Here is a 20,778-nt window from a genome sequence, read left to right as displayed (position 1 = left end):
TATTTTGTTAATTTAATAATTTTAAGAGTTGTGCTCTAAACATATCGATGGTAAGATCTTCAGAGGGGTTGACAGATACGATCTTGGTGTGACTGCTACTCTCTTTGTTGAGTAGACTACCGATACTGGAGCTACCTTCACTGTAGAATCCACTGTTACTTGCACTCGATGATTTATCACCAGAGGTACCACTGGTCGATTGATTTGGTTTCAATATCGAGAATAAATTGAATACCGAGTAGTTCTTGGGAATGACTGACCAACATTGTTTAAGTTTAACACTATCTTTCTTTTCTATACAATGACAGAATAATATCTATTTCAAATAATTATGTTTGAATCAATCAATCAATTAATAGTTAGTAAATATTGAAATTGTTGATTGATTTGTATACATACTTCAAATAATACAAAATGTTCTTTATCATTATAAGTACTGTTCTTTACCATTTGAATGGCTTTATCCCATTTACCGGCTGTGAGTAGCCAGCGAAGTGCGTTGGATTTATGACCGATGGCACAGAGCAACTTGAATTTGGCATCGATCTTGGCATCGTCGGTGGGGATAAGTGTTGGTAGTGAGATGAGTGCACGTGTAAAGTGGTCGTTCTGAGGGATGAACTTGGTGACTTCCATGGCGGTCGATGCCGACGATGTGAATGTTGTATTGGCCTGTTGTTCCAACATTCTGGTGGTGGCAGCATTATAAACGATACGAATGAATGGAATTAATCGTTCCGGTTTCTCTTTGTAGTAAAGTTGACACAGTGTCTCGTACAACGGATAAACAGGATATACCATCATATTATTACTGTGATTTAGAATACTGCTATTACCTGTTGTTGGTGGTGATGTTGGTGATAAAGACATATTGGAATCATCATAATGCAGATGACCATTTGAAAGAATATTATGATTATGGTGATGATGAAGATTGCTACTATTACTACTGCTGCTGCTACTACTATTTTTGTTGACACTCTTCTTCTTTAACATCTCTTCTTGTTGGAGCAGCAGTTCGTTTATCGCAGGGAAAGGAATCATCTCACCGTTGAGATCCGAATACTTTTCGAAATCGATACGATCCAGTCCCAACAGTCTTTCGAATTTGTTTAGAAGAAGCAATGGATTCTTGCGCTTGAACAACTCCAAGAATTCATTTGAGAATTCCAACAACTTGGAATCGTCAATCGATTGCAGAGAATGGTCATCCTCACCAATAAATGGAATCTGTCCATTATTTGAAGATGAAGAGGAAGAAGAAGCATCATTTTCAACTATTTGTATAGCTTGTTGTTGTTGTTGTTCCTCTTTGATAGATCTCTGTAGATTATGATAATCCGTTAACAATGGTACCATTATACGGTTGAGTGGTGTATGTAGGTAGAGTGATTGACGTTGTTTAGCTTGGTTATCTTCCTCCGATTCCACAGATGAGTTATTTATGTTGCTGCTGTTGTTACTGTTATGGCTGTCAGGTTGGTAGTTATAAGCATCGAGGAAGTTGGCAAGTTCCTCTTGAATGAATTTCGAGCTAGACTCTGACTGCATCGACGATAGCAACACAATGACCAACGACGGATTCTCAAGCTTCGGTAGCAGTGCACGACAAATCTGTATTTTCATCTCTTCATCCTGCTCGGCCAGTGCCATATCCAGTAGATACTTTGCTTCAAGTCGTTTCATATCCCACTGTCTACAAGTAGTTGGTGCACATCCAATACTTTGATTCTTATTACCATTACTATTAAGTTTACCACTTTGTTGTCGATGTTGTTGTTGATTTTGTACTATTTTATGTTTTACTAGGTGATTTTCAATTAGATGAAGTGGTGGTCCAGCCTTGATCTCCCAGAGACCTTCTTGACGTGCCCATATACCGGTTCCCCAGACTATTCCAATGGGTGTTTGCTCCCAGATACCACCGGTTTTCACTTGTTGGAGATCAACCGGTGCTTGTAGGGTGGTAAGCAACTTGCCACACTTGAAATCGTAAAAGTTGGTATTGGTTCCGTTGATTACTACGAGTGCATTCTGATGTAGAGTCAACCTGATTGTCTTTGTAGGATCGTCTATCGATTTCCATGGATCCAACACAGCCAACAGCGTCAATCTAAGTGTCTCACGATCGCCGGTATCACATGTAAACACTCTACCGGATCTCTCTAGAACGATCAACTGTTGTGTTTGAGGATGTATACAAACATCTAGTACATCAACAATAATTTGATTCCTACTATAACTATTTGTTTGTTGTTGTTGTTGTTGTTGTTGTTGTTGTTGTTGTTGTTGTTTTTGATTATCTTTAACTTCATTATTATCGTTATTAACAATATCATTATTATTACTATCTAAATCATGTAAATCACAATGTGATTGACTGTTACTATTACTATTAAATTGTGTTGTTGTTGTTGTTGATGATTTAACATGTGATGGTGCTTTATCTTTATAATAGGAAATGAACCAAACACGACTACGTATTGAATAGAGTAGTATAAATGATTTAGTGATAAACCATATTCCAAGTTTACTCGTTAGAATACGTGTGTTGTTGTTGTTATTTATAGTTTCAAACCATTCTTTCTTTATATCGTAGTTCTCTGTTGGTGTAACCTTTAGGTTGTTACATAGTATCTCTTCAAGTCCACGAGCATACTGCTTGATAATTACGTTGTTATTCTCTTTCTTGGCAGTGTTGGCACCCGCAACCGGTTGTGCCGCCGTCTTATTATTGTCAAAGTTAAACTGTCGCATTTGAAGTGATGATGAATTCGCCATCATCCAAATCACCTGAATACCTTGATTCGTAGAGAATATCGATGCATGTACAAGCTGGCCGTGTCCAGTGTGTGGAAGTTGCGGTGTTCCACTGGGTTCCGTCAGTGAAATCGATGGCAGATACAACTTTACAATGTAGCTCCATCTGTACTCCGAAGCCGACCACTCAAACACATGTAGTAGCGCATCCTCTTCGAATACAAACAATCTTAATGGACTATTTTCAATTACTTTTGTCTTTCCTGTTGATGCTGATGTTGACGATGTTGACGATGGTATTATATTGGTAGCAGATTTCTCAAAGTAAAACTTTACTATAGGTGAAGAGAATGAACATGCCAACAGAGGGAATTGCTCAGCGTGATGATTGGTGGGTGCTGGCGGTAACAGTGTCTTGGAGTTGAGTATCGATTCGGTGTTGGAGTTTTGCATCTCTGACATCTGCTTGGCGGCAACGACAGCGTCGAACAGCACCAGTGAGCGAGACTGTTGGTATCGAACGGCAACGTGACCACTGACAATCTGAATGGCATCGACACCATAGTCACCGGTCAACTCACGCGACTGCAACAAACTATAGAGTATAGATCGACCACGAATATAACCCCATCTCCTAGAATCAAACGTTGAAAATTGGAAATCTACAACCATCTTATCTTATCTTTTTCGATGATTATCTTTTTTCTACTTTTTTTTTTTGCAATAAATATATAAAAATCTAATCAATAAATAAAACTATAAAAATACAAAATTATATACATATATATATATAAAATAAATAATAAAAAAAGGAAAGGTAAAATAACACAGATATTTCTAAAATAATAAAAAAATCAATTCTTTTTGCATTCATTCCTTCATTATGCAATCAAAAATGAGTTGATTTTTCCAATGACTTTTTTAGTTTTTTAAAATAAATTAATGTGTGTTTAGTCAATATCATATTATTCAAGTATTGCAAACAAACAAGAGAGATTAGTAACAATATTTGAAATAAAATGCCAAGTTTGTTTTAGTTTAAAACAAATGATTAACTACATGTTGTTTTGATCAAAATCAATAAGTATATATACACACTTATGAGAACAACTAAACTTATAACAGTTATTTCAGTTTGAAGTGATGCTTTAAAACAGTCCTGCATTAAATAAATACAACTTGGAATTATAACAAAGTTATATATATATCTGTACTAATATTTAAAATCATTCAAAATAGTCAAGCAAACATTAAATTTGTTACTATATATAACTTATAAATAGAGAGTTGTTTGTTTAATGTTTTTTTTTTTGTGTAATTATTCTTTTTTAATTAATAATTAATAAATGTTATTTTTTTAAATTAAATTAAATTATTTATAAATGTATTTCTTCTTCGCTACTACTGCTACTATTACTGTTTGTTTCCATTTGTACAGGAGTCATAATTATAGTTGGTGTAGAGACGACTGAGCTGTTTTGGCTCGGTGTTGTTGGGTAACTGCTACCGGTTTGTGAGATTGTTATTGTGATTTGATTGTTGGATTTCGATGTTTGTTGTGGTGGTGCTTTGTATGGTGTTGTTTGTACGTCATTTGAGGTGGTTATTGCTCTTGGTGTTTGCATTGGTGTTGGTGTTTGTGATACACACGAGGTGGTGGTAGTAGTTGTCGTAGTAGTTGTTGTTTTAATTCCTGTTGAATTATATGGAATTGGAGGATCTGGATTACTCATCTCAATGATTGTCTCTATCAAATCCAAACGTTTCTGAATCTCTGCGAAACTCGGACGTTGCGAAGGATCTTGATTCCAACAGGCGTTCAGGAGTGAGTCGTACTCGGGGATCGAGTGGGTCGGGAGCTGCGGACGAATGCCATCGCAGATCATTTGCTCGAGATTGCTCATGAAGCTGATTCCCTCGAAAAAGTGTTGACGCGAAAGCAACTCAAACAAGATGACACCGTACGAGTAGACGTCGCTCTTGTCGGTGCAACTCTCCTTGGCGATCACCTCTGGTGCCAGCCACACGGGATTCTCGACGGCACGCGACGACAAACTCGTAGAGAATCCAGTGAGTGAGAAGTCACAGAGTTGGCACGACATGTTGTCGGGGTCGCGCGAAGACAACAGGATATTCGGACTCTTCAAATCACGATGGATAACCGAGGGTTTGCAATCGTGGAGTGTCTGTAGCGAGCCGGCAATCTCTTTGGCCATCTTTATCTTTAGTTTCCAATCGAGTGGGTAGTTGAGATTGTGAAGATAATCGTAGAGATTACCACCACTCATAAACTCTGTGATAATACAGAGCGGTTCCAAACAGAATCCTTTGAGATCCAGAATATTCGGATGATAGAAAGAACTCATAATGAAAATCTCCCTTCTGAATTCAGAGAATACCTTTGTAAAACTACTACCAATATTATCGGTCTGAAGCATCTTTACGGCAACAATATTATTTCTCCAAACGCCCTTGTAGACTGTTGAATTTCCACCTTCTCCAATTGGTTCACTTTCCAATTGTACTTCATTAAAATCAATTAATTTATGCTGTAATAATAATAATAAACGCGCAAATTGTTAATTACAAATTGTGATTCAATTTCAAAAATCATGATCATTGTATATTGTTGCCACTTACTCTAAGATCAGACATTGTTAAATCAGGTACTAATTGATTGAGTTTAATGGGTACGGAACCAGTGGTTGGACATGAGAGATAGGATTTACCTTTGACCACTGCAGATTCCACTTGTTCCAGTGGGAAGAGATGGTTTTCAGGACGTTTCGAATCGATACAGTGTGAACATGGTACGAATGCTTTGTATTGGATGTCCGGATAGGATTCGAGGATACTCTCAAACGTTTGGAGAATGTGTCTGCACATCTTGGTGGAGCTAATCTCAATGGTTTGTGTTGCCTCTGAGAGTTGGATGATTACCAAATCGTCGGATGTCAAGACACTGAAAGTGCTACTACGTCGGTACGCTTTGTTTGGGGAATCACCGTATCTCCGGGCAATGGGGAACGACAAATAACAGTTGTCCAGAACGACTCCACTCTTCCAAGCGCACTTGATCGAGCAGAACATGTAGAGCTGGCTGAGCAACCTGTGGAAGAAGCTCGTAGGTATCTTACTCTCGAAAACATAGATACGACCAACACTTCTTGGTTCCTGTATGGGGAACATCTGGTCGATCGGTTTCGGTGGGGAATCCGGTAGTTCCAGTGGGAGGAATATCACTTTCTCAGTGAGGAGCTTCAAGTTCTGGCCTGGAGTGATACTGAGACGGTTCGGAGAGAGCATACCGAATTTGCCGTTGGGTGAGAGTGCCTTTGAGGGAGAACCTCTTCCCGAGGAAGTTAGCGAGCGGAGTTGTGAGTTGGACAGCGAAGAACCGCTGTTCATCGATTGCAGTGGACTGACATAGGTGTATCCCCAGGTAGATGGATCATAGAGTGTATCAATGATGAAAGCAACATTGTAACGTTTGGCAAGTGTTAGAAGGAATGGATATAGCCTATTGGGAATATCATTCCAAATAGTTTCCAATCCACTCATCAAAATAATTTCACGCTTCGATGAAGTTGAAGAACTGGAACTGTTGTTATTATTGTTGTTATTGTTATTATTATTATTATTATTATTACTTGTTTTAACTGTTAATAGAGAACTGAATGCTGTTGTTAACCAAATTGGATCGAGGACGACCCATTCATAATCATCAAGCCAAAGGAGTAGTCCAAATTCAGTGAGTAGATCACATGCGTTTTTCGTACCGATCTTATCGAGACCGCACATCTCACCGATGGCGTGGATGTCACGCTTTGAAATGAAGGGAGATTGCAATGTCTTGAGATGTCGCTCAAACAGTCGCTGTGAACTCGATACTTTACTTCCGTATTGTCGTTGCTTCAAGAAGGTTGACTTGATTTCCTCGCGAAGTCTGAGGAGTCCGTCCGACGAGCTGTTGCTGCTACTGAGCAAATGGAAGCTGAAAGTGAAGCTGGAGAACATCATCTGACAGCGTTGCTCCACCTTTTGATAGATGTAAAAGAAGTAGTCACGGGTGACAAGGTTCTCCTTCTCGTTGAAGACACCAACGACGTAGACGCTGGCAGAGGTGCAACGATCTTTGATCAACTCTAGCGAACGGAACAGCTTGTGAGGTTCCTCTGATTCCTGGACGGTCCAGAGCACCAGGTAGATCGCTCTACGCGTGTACAGATGTTGGGAGCACGTACTGATGACACTGGAGATATCACGAATGTATACTTTCATGTTGCGTTTGCGCTGGGTGATCGAGCTGGAACCACCGCCGGGAGTGGTCGGTTCCGAGTCGGTCAACTCAATCTCCCACTTGGGAACTTTCTTTTGTTGCTCGACTGCCTTTCGTCGCTGCTTGTTATTGCTTGCTGTGATTGTACGGATGATCTCATTCTTTGAGGTTATACTGGGATCGGAGATCACCACGAGTTTGCCACGCGGACTGTAGAATGACGCCGTCATTTGTTGACGGAGATACCGGATGATGGAATCAGTGCTGTCGAGATCCTTGAATGGCGCGACCATCGTTGAGTTTGTCACTGTTAGATTACGTAGTTTCTCCAACTGTCCGATTGTATGTGGGAGAACAAGTATGTTGTTACGCGAAAGGTTGAGTGAGATCAACGAAGTGAGACGTCCGATCGACGGTGAAACATAGCTGATTCTGTTGCCATCCAGACGGAGATCTTCAATGCTTGGAAGGACATGTGGACCGAATGTGAATGAGTAGATAGAGTTGTTATAGAGGTACAACCGCTTGAGTGACGGTAACAATCCGTTGGACGGAACCGTAGCGAATTGATTGTCAGAGAGATCCAAGAATGATAGTCTGGTAAGTTTGGCAAAGTCCGCAGGAATCTCTGTCAGCTTGTTTTGGTTGAGTAGCAGTGTTTCCAGTTGGACGAGATCGAGTAGACGTGGTGGAACAACATTGATGTTGCAACCGGTCAGCTCCAAGTGCGTAAGAGTTTTCATCTCGTAGAGCATATTCGATATCTTGATGAGTGGATTCATGCCACATTTGAATGTCTCAATCGAGTTCATGAGGAAGAGTTTGTCGTCGAGCTTGTGTGACTTCAACTTGGCAATCAGATTGCAATTCAAATTGAGAATTCGCAGTGAGCGCAACTTGAAGAAACCGAGTGGGAGATCACGAATGTGGTTGTTGGCGATGTACAACTCCTCGAGTCCGGTCATCAGGGAGATGGCTTGCGGGAACGACGAGAGTTTGTTGTTGTTGACAGAGAGCACACGGAGCGAGGACATCTTGCTGATCGACTCTGGAATGATAATGAGACGATTGCTATCCAATAGCAGCTTCTGCAGTGTTGACATGGTGCATATCGACTTGTGAATCGACTCCAGTAGATTGCCAGAGAGATTGAGCTCGATCAACTTCAACTTGCTGCCAATCAGCTTGAGTAGAGCGGAGGGAATCGATTTGATACGATTATCACTCAGATTGATAGTGACGAGATTGGTGAGGAGAATCAGCTCCGAGGGGAACGAATTGAAGTAGTTACGCGAGAGGTCAATCGAGGTGAGTGACGCGCAGAACACCAGATGCGAGTGTTGCATCTTGAAGAATGTTAGTTTGCTCAGTGAAAGATCAACCTTCATCTTTCCAATCAGTTTCTTTGAGAGTTGATGATGGGAGTCACGCGAATTGATGTTGGCGGTGAAGAGCGACGCCCACAGTACGACTTGGCTAGCGTCGTACGACGGTTTGATAAACTCATAGTCTTCACGCTTTTCGCTTGGCGAGAGTGTATTCGATCCGTACTTGTAGAGATGATTCTTGTAGAGTGCATTGTTTTGCATGACGTATGCCCACGCCGATGGTGTTCGGCGCAACACATTCCTCTCGGATTCACGCCAGACCTCCGACGTGAGGAACGTTCCGAAACGACCGGTGAACGCTTCGTTGACAACAAACAGCAGGAACGACTCATTGAATTCGAAATGGAATGGGAATTGACGTTGAATCTGCCAGATGGCATCGATAAACTGAACGAACGTCGGTGCAATCGAACGGTTGACCCATCCCGCAGAATCAGGATGACTGTCACCAAACAAAGCCGGAGACTTTCTACACGCGGAATCAAAGAGATCAACATTGAGTTTATCGTCAATTGAGAATCCATGTGCACCTCCACCTCCACCCTTGGAAATCGATCCATATCCTTTCTTACTACTGGAGCTACCGCTACCACTGATACTTCCACTCAAACTCGGTGTTGTATTTGGTGAGGAGCTGTTGCCGCTGCCACCGCTGCCATTCGCCTGACTCTGGTTGTTGAGGAACGGGAAGTTGTATTGAACCCATTCCTTCTCGATCAACGTCATGAAACCGTTGAGAGTTCTGTAGTAGGGATCCAACATCACTTGGACGATCGAAGTGAGACGTGCCACGTCGAATGTATGCAGGTTCGATTCGATCGATGGTTTCACAAGGACCGATGTTCCCTCCTCGAGGATCGTGCTGATTCGCGCACTGCCCTCGATCAACTGACGCACCGACTCTACCCAGCCCGACTCCTCAATGGATCGCCATGCCTCTGAACTGCCATCAAACATATTGATCGAACGGTACAGTTCGAACCAGTGTTGTTCGACCTCTTCGCGTGGCGCCACACCCAAGAACACAATGTTTGAATTCAACTTGAACTGATCGTAGACCGACACGAAATTGATATCCAACTTGTTGGTAAAGACAATCGATGCTTCGACTCTACGTTTTCCACCTGGCGAAGGTGGAGTATGCATACTACTACTATTTCCACTTTGTGCTGATCCAAATACCGGTGAATTATTTCCAGATTGTGAAAGTAAAGAAGGTGATCCTCCTCCATTATTATTACTACTGCCAACGTTATCACTATTTACAAATTGTTGATACAACATAATATCTACGGAATCAGTTAGTATTGTTGTTGAAGTCGGTAGTTTCGTGAATGAAATATCCTTTTTGTTCTTGGACGACAGTGATTTGTTGAGTGTTCGCGGTGAGAATGTTTTGTCGAGAGCGGAACGCTTCTTGTGTGGCGATTGTTGGAGTGAACCTTCCTCGGTGGATGAACTGAGACTGCCACCTAGAGAACTGACGCCTTGTGTCGATCCTTGCAACGATTGCACACTGGCATTGGTTGTACTCATCGAGATACCACCGGACGAAGTCAAACTACCGCCGATCGAAGGTGGTGGTGCACCACTCTGAACACTCGGTCGGAACAACATTGATCGTCTATAAGGATGTATCCAACTGAACACCGGAATCTTCTTCTTGGCATACGATTGCAGCAGTTCCTCACCTACTCTATTCGGTAATACAACTCTCTTTGGTGATATACTTTCTTTATTTGTAAACTAGACAAAACGGTAAGTAAGTAAATGATTAATTAGTTATCATTAACTAATAACATACATTAAATATCTTCCATTCTTTTGTTAAATCAATCTTTTGTCTTGCAGCTTCTTTGGTTGGACAGTAGATTTCCCAGCCTTCTTGATTCTCTTCGGTGGTGAGTATCTCTTGATTGACAAACGCAAAGAATCTACCAAAGTCACTGACTGGATTCATATAGTATGCCAATATCAAATTGAATCTATCCATATTGAAATCATCTGGGAATGCAAAGTATTGGAATCTCATATCTTTACAATATAATAAATAGATAAAAGATTGAATCCTTTGAAAAAGAATAATAATAATATATATTTAGTTAGATTATTTACATTTCTTAATTGATTGAATGATTAGTGATTAAACTTACTTGTTTGATTTTGATGATTTCGATGACGACGATGATGATGACGATGACTTTCCAACGTGTTCCCATTTGATAGAGGATGTAAGTACAATCTCTATTTGATAGGGTTTGATATGCATCTCCTGTTTGTTACGATCGTAGTCTTCAGGCAGTAGATAGTGTCCGCTATCATCCTCTGTCTTTATCCACATCAATCTGTAGTTGGTGACATAGAGTGTACCAGTTTCCCAGCCTGTAACCTCGAGACTTGACTTTTGATCATTTACGATTCTCAAGTTGTTCGAAGGTATCAGTACTTTCTCTATTTGTAACATTATAAATTCACTTGCCAATGTCGTTGGTCTATTATCATTCTAAATAATAAGAAATAAATAATAAAATAGTTAGCTATTGATTAATAAACTAAATACTAATAAATATGTTATAATAATAAATATAGTTAAGAATAACTTACATCTATGAATAGATCTTCGAATCTTTCAATTAATATATTGGTTGCAGGCTGTAAGATTAGATGTGACTTGTGATTGACGAGTAGCGGTGTGAATAAAGCAGACAGTTGATCTAAACATGTCTGTGGCGATGGTGAGTGTGATACCAATTGCTTGAGGAATGCTAACAATCTCTGAACTGTCTCTCTAGCCTCTCTTTGCAGTTTACTAACCATGTACTGTATATCCCAATATCCACCATATTCAGATTTCACTAAAAGAATATAACAAAGTGTAAAGTTAATTACTATTGTTTAGCTTATTAAAGTATTTAAATATTATTATTATCATCATTACTTACAAGCATTTGTATGACTTATAACAGCTTGATACAACTCAATGTTTAACAATTCATCTGGTAATGAACTGATGAATTCTATTAACAATGCCGCTACATCGTTTGGATCTTGGTGTTCTGGGTAGAAGAAATTGGCATCACCGACCGTATCAAATTGATGTTTCAATGACTGTACTTTTTGCATATCAAACTTATTCTTGAATAATGCTTCAACATTAACTATATTATATAAAAAATAGTAGTTTGTTAATATTAATGTTTAATAAGATAGTTAGTTAAAATAGTTACATACCATAACCTTCAAGGAAAGATATACATTTCTCAACTAGAATAGGTAGACCTGTTCCGTTGTCTTGTCGTTTCGAGAGATGCGCCAGTGGTACACCAAAGTAGAGATTGTCGTTGCTGTTGTTATTGTTACTGCTACTGCTGCTGTTCTGTGAGTTGATAAACTGTATGATCGATGGGAATTGCTGGTCAAAGAGCGGCAGTGGCACTGCAAAGTCGAATTGTGACGATGATTTAGTCATGTGACCGATGCTGCCTGAACTCGACGACAAATCGTTGACACCGCTCGACTGGTAGGGATGACTGCTCGACTTCTCACCACCTCTCAACGTAAAGCGCAGTGAATTATATATCTTTTTGATTTTATTTGATGATTTTTTGAGAGTCGATCTATTACTATTGTTATTACTACTACTACTGTTGTTGTTAGATGAATCATTAGATGAGTTTAATATTACATTTTTGTTGTTGTTGTTGTTATTTGTTGGCATATCAGTGGATTGAGTCAACTTTGTGAATGGTATTGCAAAGGTGTTGGATTGCTGTGAGGAGAATGAAGATGATCGTTGGTTGAGACTGTTGGCGCTGCTGGAGCGTAGCGATGACGATGACGATGATGTCGATATTGATGATTGTGGTGTTTGATTGACAGAGTCAATGGAATTGTCGGATTCCGTTATGGTCGATTGCAATTTATATGTATTATTCATGTAGGTTGCAGAGACTGTTCCATTGGTTATCGTTGCAACATGATTCAATCTTCCACCACCAACACTTGTTATTCCACTCAGAGAATAACTAACATTGTTATTATTGTTATTGTTATTAGTATTATTATTATTGGTATTGTTATTATTATAATTTAAATCACCATTATTATTAATATTATTATTATTATCATTTTGAATTGGATAACTTTCAGAATTTGTTGTTGTTGATGTTGTTGGATTGTTAATGTTGGTATTGTTGGTTGATGACTCTGAAAGATCAGTGTTTGAATTTGATGCAGAGTTGGTAATTGACATCTCTTCATAGGATTGAGAGTGATTCATTGCGGTACTGTTAATTGCAGGTGACTGTTGGATATTGTTGTTGTTGCCGGAATTGTTGGATTTCGATGAAAAAAATCTTGGAAACATGGTGGGTTTCGAAGGTTCACGCTTTAATTTCTTCTCTGACTTTTCCCTGTCCTTTTTCTCTTTTTTATCCTTCTTTTCCTTGTCCTTATCTTTTTTGGTCATTCCATCGCCAATTCCATTGTTATTACTGAATAAATTAAATGTTGACATGTTTTTATATTATTACTACTACTATTATTATTTACTATTGTTTCCACAACTCTAAAATAAATAATAAATCTAATGTAATGTATTGTATTTGTATCTGTACTACGATGCAATTTACTTTTATATATGTATAATTATTATTATTACTATTATTATTATTTTAAATCTTAATTATTAAGATGTTGAACGATTCTATTTATATTTAAATTTACAAATGATTGATATGGTGTGTGAGTGTGAAGTTTAGATTATTATTATTGCTGCTGTTATTGTTGTTGATTATAATTCATGGCTTATCCTAAATTCGGATGTAATCTAAACTATCTATATTTGATTTGATTGATGATCGCCACTCGACACTAATCCTAAAAAGTTGAATGAAAATTTGGTATTAGAATCAGAAATTAATGAAACAATAAGGATATTGATAAAAATGTTTGTTGGTTGATGTTTTGATAGGTTATTATTGGATTATAGATTATTTAGACAAAAATAATGACAAATGAAAAAAAAGACAATAACTAATTAATTAAACAAAACAAAACTAAAAATAAATGACAGAAATTAAAATTGTAAATCAAAAAGATGAAAGATGGTAATATTATCTGATGTTTTATATCAATCTTTTATCTCAGCCACTATAATCATCAGTAAACATCATCAATTATATTAACCAAAAAAAAACATATAATTAATATTATTAATTTAAAATAACAAAAATTAATATTTGTTTGTTTGTTGATTTGATGTATTTGGTCTTTTCTTTAATCCAATAATATTGAGTAGAATAGTATATTTACTAGTTATTACTCCAAATAGAGCGTTGTTGTTGTTGATGGTTATAATAATTATTGTTATTCAAATCATGATTGCTTTACTCTACACTAAAACTAGAATGGTTATATTATTTGACGGTTGTGTGGTGTATGCATATCTATATAACACATATAACCATTATTGTTATACAATTATATTTTAGCTGTTAAAGAGGTCTTGAATCCGAGCGCGCCAGATTTATTGAAAAAAAAAAACACATAAATTGAAAAAAAAAAAAACAAAATTATTTGATTTTATATGTTGAATTGTACTGTGCAGGAGTTTGATTAGTTTGACAGGTGCTGAAAGTGTTGGGGTGTTGTGTGTTTGTGTTTGTATACGATTGAAAGTGTATAAAATTGTAAATTTGATCAAATATATTATAATTGAGTATTATTAATTTGGTTGTGATCTAGATTTTTAGTTTTGTTTTTTTTGATAGAATGATACTCTACTACAACTATATTGAATTGAATCTAATCTAGAAAATTGTATGAAACTTCTTTTTCTAAAAATAAATAAATAAATAAATATAAAGATATATATACTATTACAATGTTGTTGATTTTAAAAAAAAAAGGTTTACTTTTTTTAATTTATTATTGATTAATATTTTTGTTTGTTGTTGCTGTTGCTGATGGTTGCTAATAGCTATATATATTTCATTCACAGTTAATGTGCCAACCAAATCAATTTAACAAAAATAACTGATTTTGTTTTTTTTTTTTTTTGTTTCAAAGCTTTTTTTTTTATCCTTTCCAAAAATGAATGAGCAGTTGAAGTCGGCGCCTTTTTTGAATTCATCTGTTACAAAATTTTGTTAATTATTATTTTTTTTTACTGTGTGGTTCAAAAACAAAAAAAAAAAAAAAAACAAACAATCACCAACCTAAGATATTATTGAACTTAAGATTTTATACCGCGTTGTAAAAAAACACTAAAAACAGGTGATAAAAAAAGTGGTTTTAAATGCTTAAGTGATGTTCATCGTTATCCTCATTGGTTGGGATCCTAGCATCTAAAATCAGATCTATTATTTAGTTATTTTTTTTTTTAATTATAATTTTCGACTCAAAAATAGATTAAATAATAAATATTTAGATTGAATAATTCAATTGATTAGATGATCAACACTTAATTAATTAAAGATGCAGGTTTTATAAATCAATAATTATGCAAAGAATATAAAGTTGAAAAAAAAAATCGATCTGATTTAAATTTTATTTATTTAATTAAAAAATGAATGTAATAAATAAATATTAGGTTAGGATAGGGTTCGTTTGTTTTGAATATGTATACATTTTGTAGTATTATAAATTTCGGTATTGTTTTGTTTTGTTTTGTTTTGTTATGTTTTGGTTAATGTAAACTAATAAACAATACAAACAATTATACCTTTCTTTACATTCTTTTTAAGCATCGGCATATAAAGATGCTCCTCTTAATGTTGGAGTTGTCAAAATGGGTGAAATCTCTTTGTTTTGTTGGAATTGATGATGGTGGTGAGTATTTATAAAAGATGTGGTGGGTGGTTGTGTTGACGAAACTGTTGTATGTTGAGCTGGTGGATAAAACGAAGAAATAGCAAATGGTTTAGATGTAACACTGGATGTTGGAGCAACGGTAGTTAATGATTTCAATGGATTCGAATTGAAAACAGAGACTGCTGGTGGATTAAAACTAGGGATTGCTGATGAGGTCGATGGGAATATAGGTACAGCTGATAATGTTGAAGACGATGAAGTATATAGACTTGAAACGGAAATGGGAAGTGGATCCACTTCGATGGTATCATTGGGCAAGGTTTTATAGTCCCTATTGTTGGAAACCTCTTCGGTGGCGGTAGTATCAACCTCGACTCGACGAACTCCCCAATCATCTTGAACCAACATCTCTATTTCATTGATCATGATGTGTCGATTCTCTATATCTTCCCAACGGTGAGTTTTTGTGTATTCATTGTAAACAAAGTATTTATATTGGACAAACACATCCACTGGAAATCCTACTTTTACATCCCATATCGATCCTATATTAAATTAATTTTTTAATAATCAAACATTAAATTAATTTAATTTATTTTTTCAGGAATTAATATTTTACCATTATTCCAAGTCATTCTTTTAGCTCTGGAGATATCCCATGCTCCAAGATGTGAATGTGATCCGATTACAAATAGGTTTTCACCTGGTTGGGTATTATAGATTATTGAAAATGTAACATTATTACCAACCAGCAGTGATGAAGATGAACATCGAAACATTCTTTTATAAAATTAATATGGAATCGATTTTACCAAAGTTTTTTAATAGTTTTGTTTTTTTTTATTATTTGTAGTTAGATAATAAACGAAATGTATTAATTACAATATATATATTTCCACATAAATAATATTTAAACAATTAATTTAAAAAATAAATAATAATTAAAAATACAATTTTGTTTGATTGTGTGTTTTGTTATAATTTTAAATCAAACAAATAAATTAGAGTGTGAGATATAAGTGTATAGCTGATAGATATACTAAATAAATATGAGGGGAATGAAAGTGGTATTATTTAATTAAAATTTGATGTTGTTGGAAGATAAAAGATGTGGTTGTGTTGTTTTGTCGTTTTTTTCTTTGTTTATGATTTGTTGTTGGGTTAGAATGGAATATTTTATACCTAAATTGGATGTATATCAGGATGAAATGATATAAATAGTTAGTACATAGTTCTACACTTTATTATTTATTATTCTTTATATCAACACTGACACTATATGAATTAATATAAACTGTATGGTGATAATATAAAATTTTTAAACTGTATTGATTTTTGTATGATTGTGAGTGAATGAATTATTAATTTAATATGGAAAAAGTATTGTCATCATTGTCATAATTTGTGGGTAGTGGGAAATAGAAAAGAAATGTATTTAAGAGTGATTTAATATGATTCAATTTCGAGAGAGTTGAAATTTATGATTGGAGATATAAAAAACAACAAATATTCATCTGATGTTACCTTTTAACAAAACATATAAAACAGTAATATGTAACAAATTCAATATTGAAATTGAATAGCTGTAGTAATGATAAATAGAGTGTAGTTGTATATTATATTGTTGAAATTTAAATGTTTAGCAAATTGAATGACCAAATATTGTTTAAATGCAAATTTAACCCTTACTATTTATCAATAGAACTATCATTAATATTATTACTCATCATTTTTATAAATCAACTATTAATATGTGATAGCTAATATTAACTACTATTATAATAATTCTCGCTCCCACAACAACATCAACAGCAATAATAAATATGATTACCTTATTTAATGGTTAAAAACAGAAAAGCACATTAAAATTATTATTGGGCAATGTTGAAACTTGCTCTTAACTTGCTGAGTGTGTTTGTTAATTTATATTTGGATATTATTATTCTTAAAACACATCTGTTAGTGTGGTCATACCCTTTTGCATGTTTCCTCATTTCCTATTTTCTTTTTATTGGTTTAATTAATGAAAAAATAATAAGAAAAACCAAACCAAAAGGTTACCATCACAATGAAACACAGTGATCAAAACAATAAATGTAACAGTGGGCAATTCTGTTGATAATGGGCAGTTTGTTATCTTTTTTCAGAAAGGTTGTGTTTAATTTGTGACTAAAAAAAATTGATAGTTAATTTAATTTAAAAAGAACAAGCAGGTTGTTTGTTTGAAACACTAAAAGGATATTTTTTGGGACCACCATCTTCACAAAAAAAACCACAAAAATACCTAATATGTTTAAAAACTTAAAGTAATTGGGGTGATATGCATAGAGATTGATTGAACACACAAAACTCCAAATTTAATTAAGAAATGCGTTTATTCAAAAAATAGATTCGAATATAATATTAAATTGTGTAAAATTAAAATTAGAACCATGTATAACAAAAGAGTTGTTTTACTATTAGAATAAATACATATTGTTTTGTCGAAACTTTGATAGTTTTAATTAGAAAAGCATATATTTAAATGTATTGTATCATTGTTTATGTGCATTGTTTGTTATATTGTTCTTCTATTATCATTTAAACTCTACTCTATATTGTGCTAGATTCTTACCATTTTCTTGTTATGCACTAGATATTTGTAGTGTTAATGATTGGATTGCTTGCTTTGCTGATCGATTGAACGTTTTATATAATTGGTGACTATATTATTATAATTCTACATGAGTTTGAATATAATATACAGGTGTCTCGTAAGGGTGTGCTTCTCTCATTGCTTTGATACACTGTTTGATGTATTGTTCTTCTATCATCATTTCCACTCTCCACTCTTCGACTTGTTCTATCTTATCTATTTGTCCTATGTGCGGGTTGGCACCACCTAATGGTCTGAATTGTCCTGCTCCTTTAACTTGCCAGCAACAACGATCGTAGTTACCAACCTTTCCTCCACCTGCATCGAAAAGTGCATTCTTTACCTTTTCTAATGCTTCGCTAGGTATAAATATAACTAAAATATATTCAACCATCTTATCTATCTACAGTTTGTGGAAGTGAAACAATGTCTGAAAAAAAAAAGAAAAAAAGAAAAAAGAAAAATTTTTATATTTTATTAATTTTCTATTATTTATTCTCTTCTTTCAATGTATCTATAGATAATTTGTTGAATTCAAATCAACATTCTATAGTTTAGATGCATCACTTTTATAAGACAAAAGTTGATATGAAATGAAAAAAAGAATAAAATCATATTTCTTTGAGTTTTTTTTTTATCTTTTATTTAAATATAGATGATGAGGTGTACCTTTGAATCTCTGATTTTGTGCAATACAGAGCAAATACATGACTGAAACGATATGAGCAAGCCCATATCATAATGTTTCGGTCCCTCTAGATAAATTAGTTTAATCAATTATGCGGTTAACGTGTAACCGCAGAAAGAGATTAAGCTTTCTAGAACAGATACTACACATGATCAAAGCAAATTGCTTTGAGAAGTGATTTGTTTAAATCAAAGTATTACTTTATTTATCTATTACTCTGTCACCTGAGTTTTATGGTTTTTTAATTTTTTTTAGTTCTTATTGACGAAATTACATGTGACAATATTTTTTTTTTTTTTGCAAATAATATTTGGCCAAAAAAAATAATAATAACTTGAGCGCCACAAACAACCAATTATAATTTATTTGTTGTTTATATTTATTTATATAACACAATCTTTAAGGTTACAAAACTTGTATCAACTTCATCATTTCTGGTTTACACTTCCCTTAAGAATGTTACTCCTTCTTGCAATTGCATTTTGCATTTAAAAGGTCAGTAGAAGACAAAAAAAAAAAACAAAAAAAAAAAAAAAAATAATAATATAATGAAACGAAAAATGATAAAGAAGGTTTGATAAAAAAAAAACTGTATTTTATATATGTGTTTTCATAACTAAACTTTAACAGTAAATAAAAGAGTGGCATTATTAAGTGAGTATCAATAAATTAAGTGGAGCATTGAAATTGAAGTTCATATCAAACTGAAATTACTAATTAACTAGACTAGTTTATTCTTTGCAACTCATGTTATAACATGTTCACAACTAACTTTTAAAGTTTTATTACATTGGTATAAGAAATCAACCAATTAAAACAAAAGAAAATTAATAGAGTGGAGAAGTTAAACAAATTAAATTTAAATTGAAGCTCCACAAGGTTTTTTTATTTTTTTTTTTTTTTATTTTTTTTATTTTTTTATTTTTTTATTTTTTTTTTTTTTTTTGTTTAAGGATTTTTAATAAAAATTTAAATCATAGTCCAACTGAATTCTCCGCGATAGAATGTGGTTTAAAATGAAGAGTCAAAGAATTTGTAACCCCACTTTTTAATTTGATACTATATATTGAAAATCAAAAGAATGATGCAAGTAGATCAAATATATTAAAGTTCCTTTTTTAAGAAACAATTCTTGGAAGTTGCTCAAAATCATTTATGTTGGTATTAAATTATCTATAACTATAAATAGTAAACTTTTTGAATTGAAATTGAATCATTCATCTAAATAAAAAAATTAAAATTTATATATCTTATAAATTCAAATTATTTCTATATTTTTAACTAATATAAATAATAAATATCATATAATCATACAATGGAATATTTAATTTACTCTAAACTTTTAAAAAACTCTAAAAATGACGAATTGTTTTGGCCAAAGGAATCCAAGAAGCCAACCACTGAATCAATCAAGTACAGTCCACCATCAATTAAATCATTCTACAATACAGCAGATCTAATTAATGATATTGGATTTCCAAACAAACAAGAATCTGGTTCTATATTAAGATAAATTTTAAACAACTAAATAATTTTATCATTCTTTTCACATATATGACTTCATAGTCATACGAACAAACTTGTAAATAAAATAAAAAATAAAAAACAAATTATATAATTAAAAAAATTTTTTTAATAGAAATTAACTATATTTACTCTACCAAGTTTTTTTAATTAATATTTAAAAGTTTAAAATTTATGTTCCTTTTTAGGAATAAATGGTTTGGCCAAAATTAAAAATTAAAAAAAAATCAAGTTAATTTTCGAAATTTCATTTATTTGTAGATGTTTCAACAAAAACATTGGTTGTCTCAAGTATTATCTTCAATAAGAACTAAAAACAAAAAACCATAAAACTCAGGTGATAAAATAATAGATAAATAAAGTAATACTTTGATTTAAACAAATCACTTCTCAAAGCAATTTGCTTTGATCATGTGTAGTATCTGTTCTAGAAAGCTTAATCTCTTTCTGCGGTTACACGTTAACCGCATAATTGATTAAACTAATTTATCTAGAGGGACCGAAACATTATGATGTGAGCATGCTCATATCGTTTCAGTCATGTATTTGCTCTGTATTGCCCAAAATCAGAGATTCAAAGGTACACCTCATCTTCAAAATAAAAATTAAAGAATAAAAAACAATAATTATTTAGATAAAATAAAGTTAAATAGAATTTATTCTAATGTACATGATAAATAAGTTTAATTTT

General features: G+C 34.1%; 6 protein-coding genes across 6 annotated transcripts; 1 reads left to right on the top strand and 5 right to left on the bottom strand.

The window, feature by feature from the left end:
* Nucleotides 1-7: 7 nt before the first annotated feature.
* On the bottom strand, nucleotides 8-3,432 carry PPL_07409 (uncharacterized protein; the record flags this gene model as incomplete). The annotated part of the gene is made up of 2 exons (XM_020578244.1): nucleotides 8-316; nucleotides 400-3,432. 2 exons carry the CDS (start codon nucleotides 3,430-3,432, stop codon nucleotides 8-10), a joined length of 3,342 nt encoding a protein of 1,113 aa, XP_020431839.1.
* Nucleotides 3,433-4,136: 704 nt separating this feature from the next.
* PPL_07408 (protein kinase) lies at nucleotides 4,137-7,828 on the bottom strand (the record flags this gene model as incomplete). The annotated part of the gene is made up of 5 exons (XM_020578243.1): nucleotides 4,137-5,309; nucleotides 5,401-5,747; nucleotides 5,898-6,585; nucleotides 7,036-7,346; nucleotides 7,738-7,828. The coding sequence occupies 5 exons, from the start codon at nucleotides 7,826-7,828 to the stop codon at nucleotides 4,137-4,139; spliced, it is 2,610 nt and encodes an 869-aa protein (XP_020431838.1).
* Nucleotides 7,829-7,957: 129 nt separating this feature from the next.
* On the bottom strand, nucleotides 7,958-12,943 carry PPL_07407 (uncharacterized protein; the record flags this gene model as incomplete). The annotated part of the gene is made up of 7 exons (XM_020578242.1): nucleotides 7,958-8,085; nucleotides 9,000-10,173; nucleotides 10,232-10,496; nucleotides 10,581-10,930; nucleotides 11,032-11,282; nucleotides 11,370-11,585; nucleotides 11,659-12,943. 7 exons carry the CDS (start codon nucleotides 12,941-12,943, stop codon nucleotides 7,958-7,960), a joined length of 3,669 nt encoding a protein of 1,222 aa, XP_020431837.1.
* Nucleotides 12,944-15,168: 2,225 nt separating this feature from the next.
* On the bottom strand, nucleotides 15,169-16,019 carry PPL_07406 (uncharacterized protein; the record flags this gene model as incomplete). The annotated part of the gene is made up of 2 exons (XM_020578241.1): nucleotides 15,169-15,785; nucleotides 15,860-16,019. The coding sequence occupies 2 exons, from the start codon at nucleotides 16,017-16,019 to the stop codon at nucleotides 15,169-15,171; spliced, it is 777 nt and encodes a 258-aa protein (XP_020431836.1).
* A 1,932-nt stretch (nucleotides 16,020-17,951) lies between these two features.
* Nucleotides 17,952-18,615, bottom strand: PPL_07405 (uncharacterized protein; the record flags this gene model as incomplete). The annotated part of the gene is made up of 3 exons (XM_020578240.1): nucleotides 17,952-18,234; nucleotides 18,283-18,305; nucleotides 18,583-18,615. 3 exons carry the CDS (start codon nucleotides 18,613-18,615, stop codon nucleotides 17,952-17,954), a joined length of 339 nt encoding a protein of 112 aa, XP_020431835.1.
* A 1,263-nt stretch (nucleotides 18,616-19,878) lies between these two features.
* PPL_07404 (uncharacterized protein) lies at nucleotides 19,879-20,076 on the top strand (the record flags this gene model as incomplete). Its single annotated transcript, XM_020578239.1, has 1 exon — nucleotides 19,879-20,076. The coding sequence occupies one exon, from the start codon at nucleotides 19,879-19,881 to the stop codon at nucleotides 20,074-20,076; it is 198 nt and encodes a 65-aa protein (XP_020431834.1).
* Between the last annotated feature and the right edge of the window lie 702 nt (nucleotides 20,077-20,778).

Source organism: Heterostelium album (genome assembly GCF_000004825.1).
Source record: "Heterostelium album PN500 unplaced genomic scaffold PPL_scaffold7, whole genome shotgun sequence".
Lineage (NCBI taxonomy): Eukaryota > Evosea > Eumycetozoa > Acytosteliales > Acytosteliaceae > Heterostelium > Heterostelium album.
Note: the sequence above shows the minus strand (reverse complement) of the source record. Positions and strands in the feature narration are given on the sequence as shown.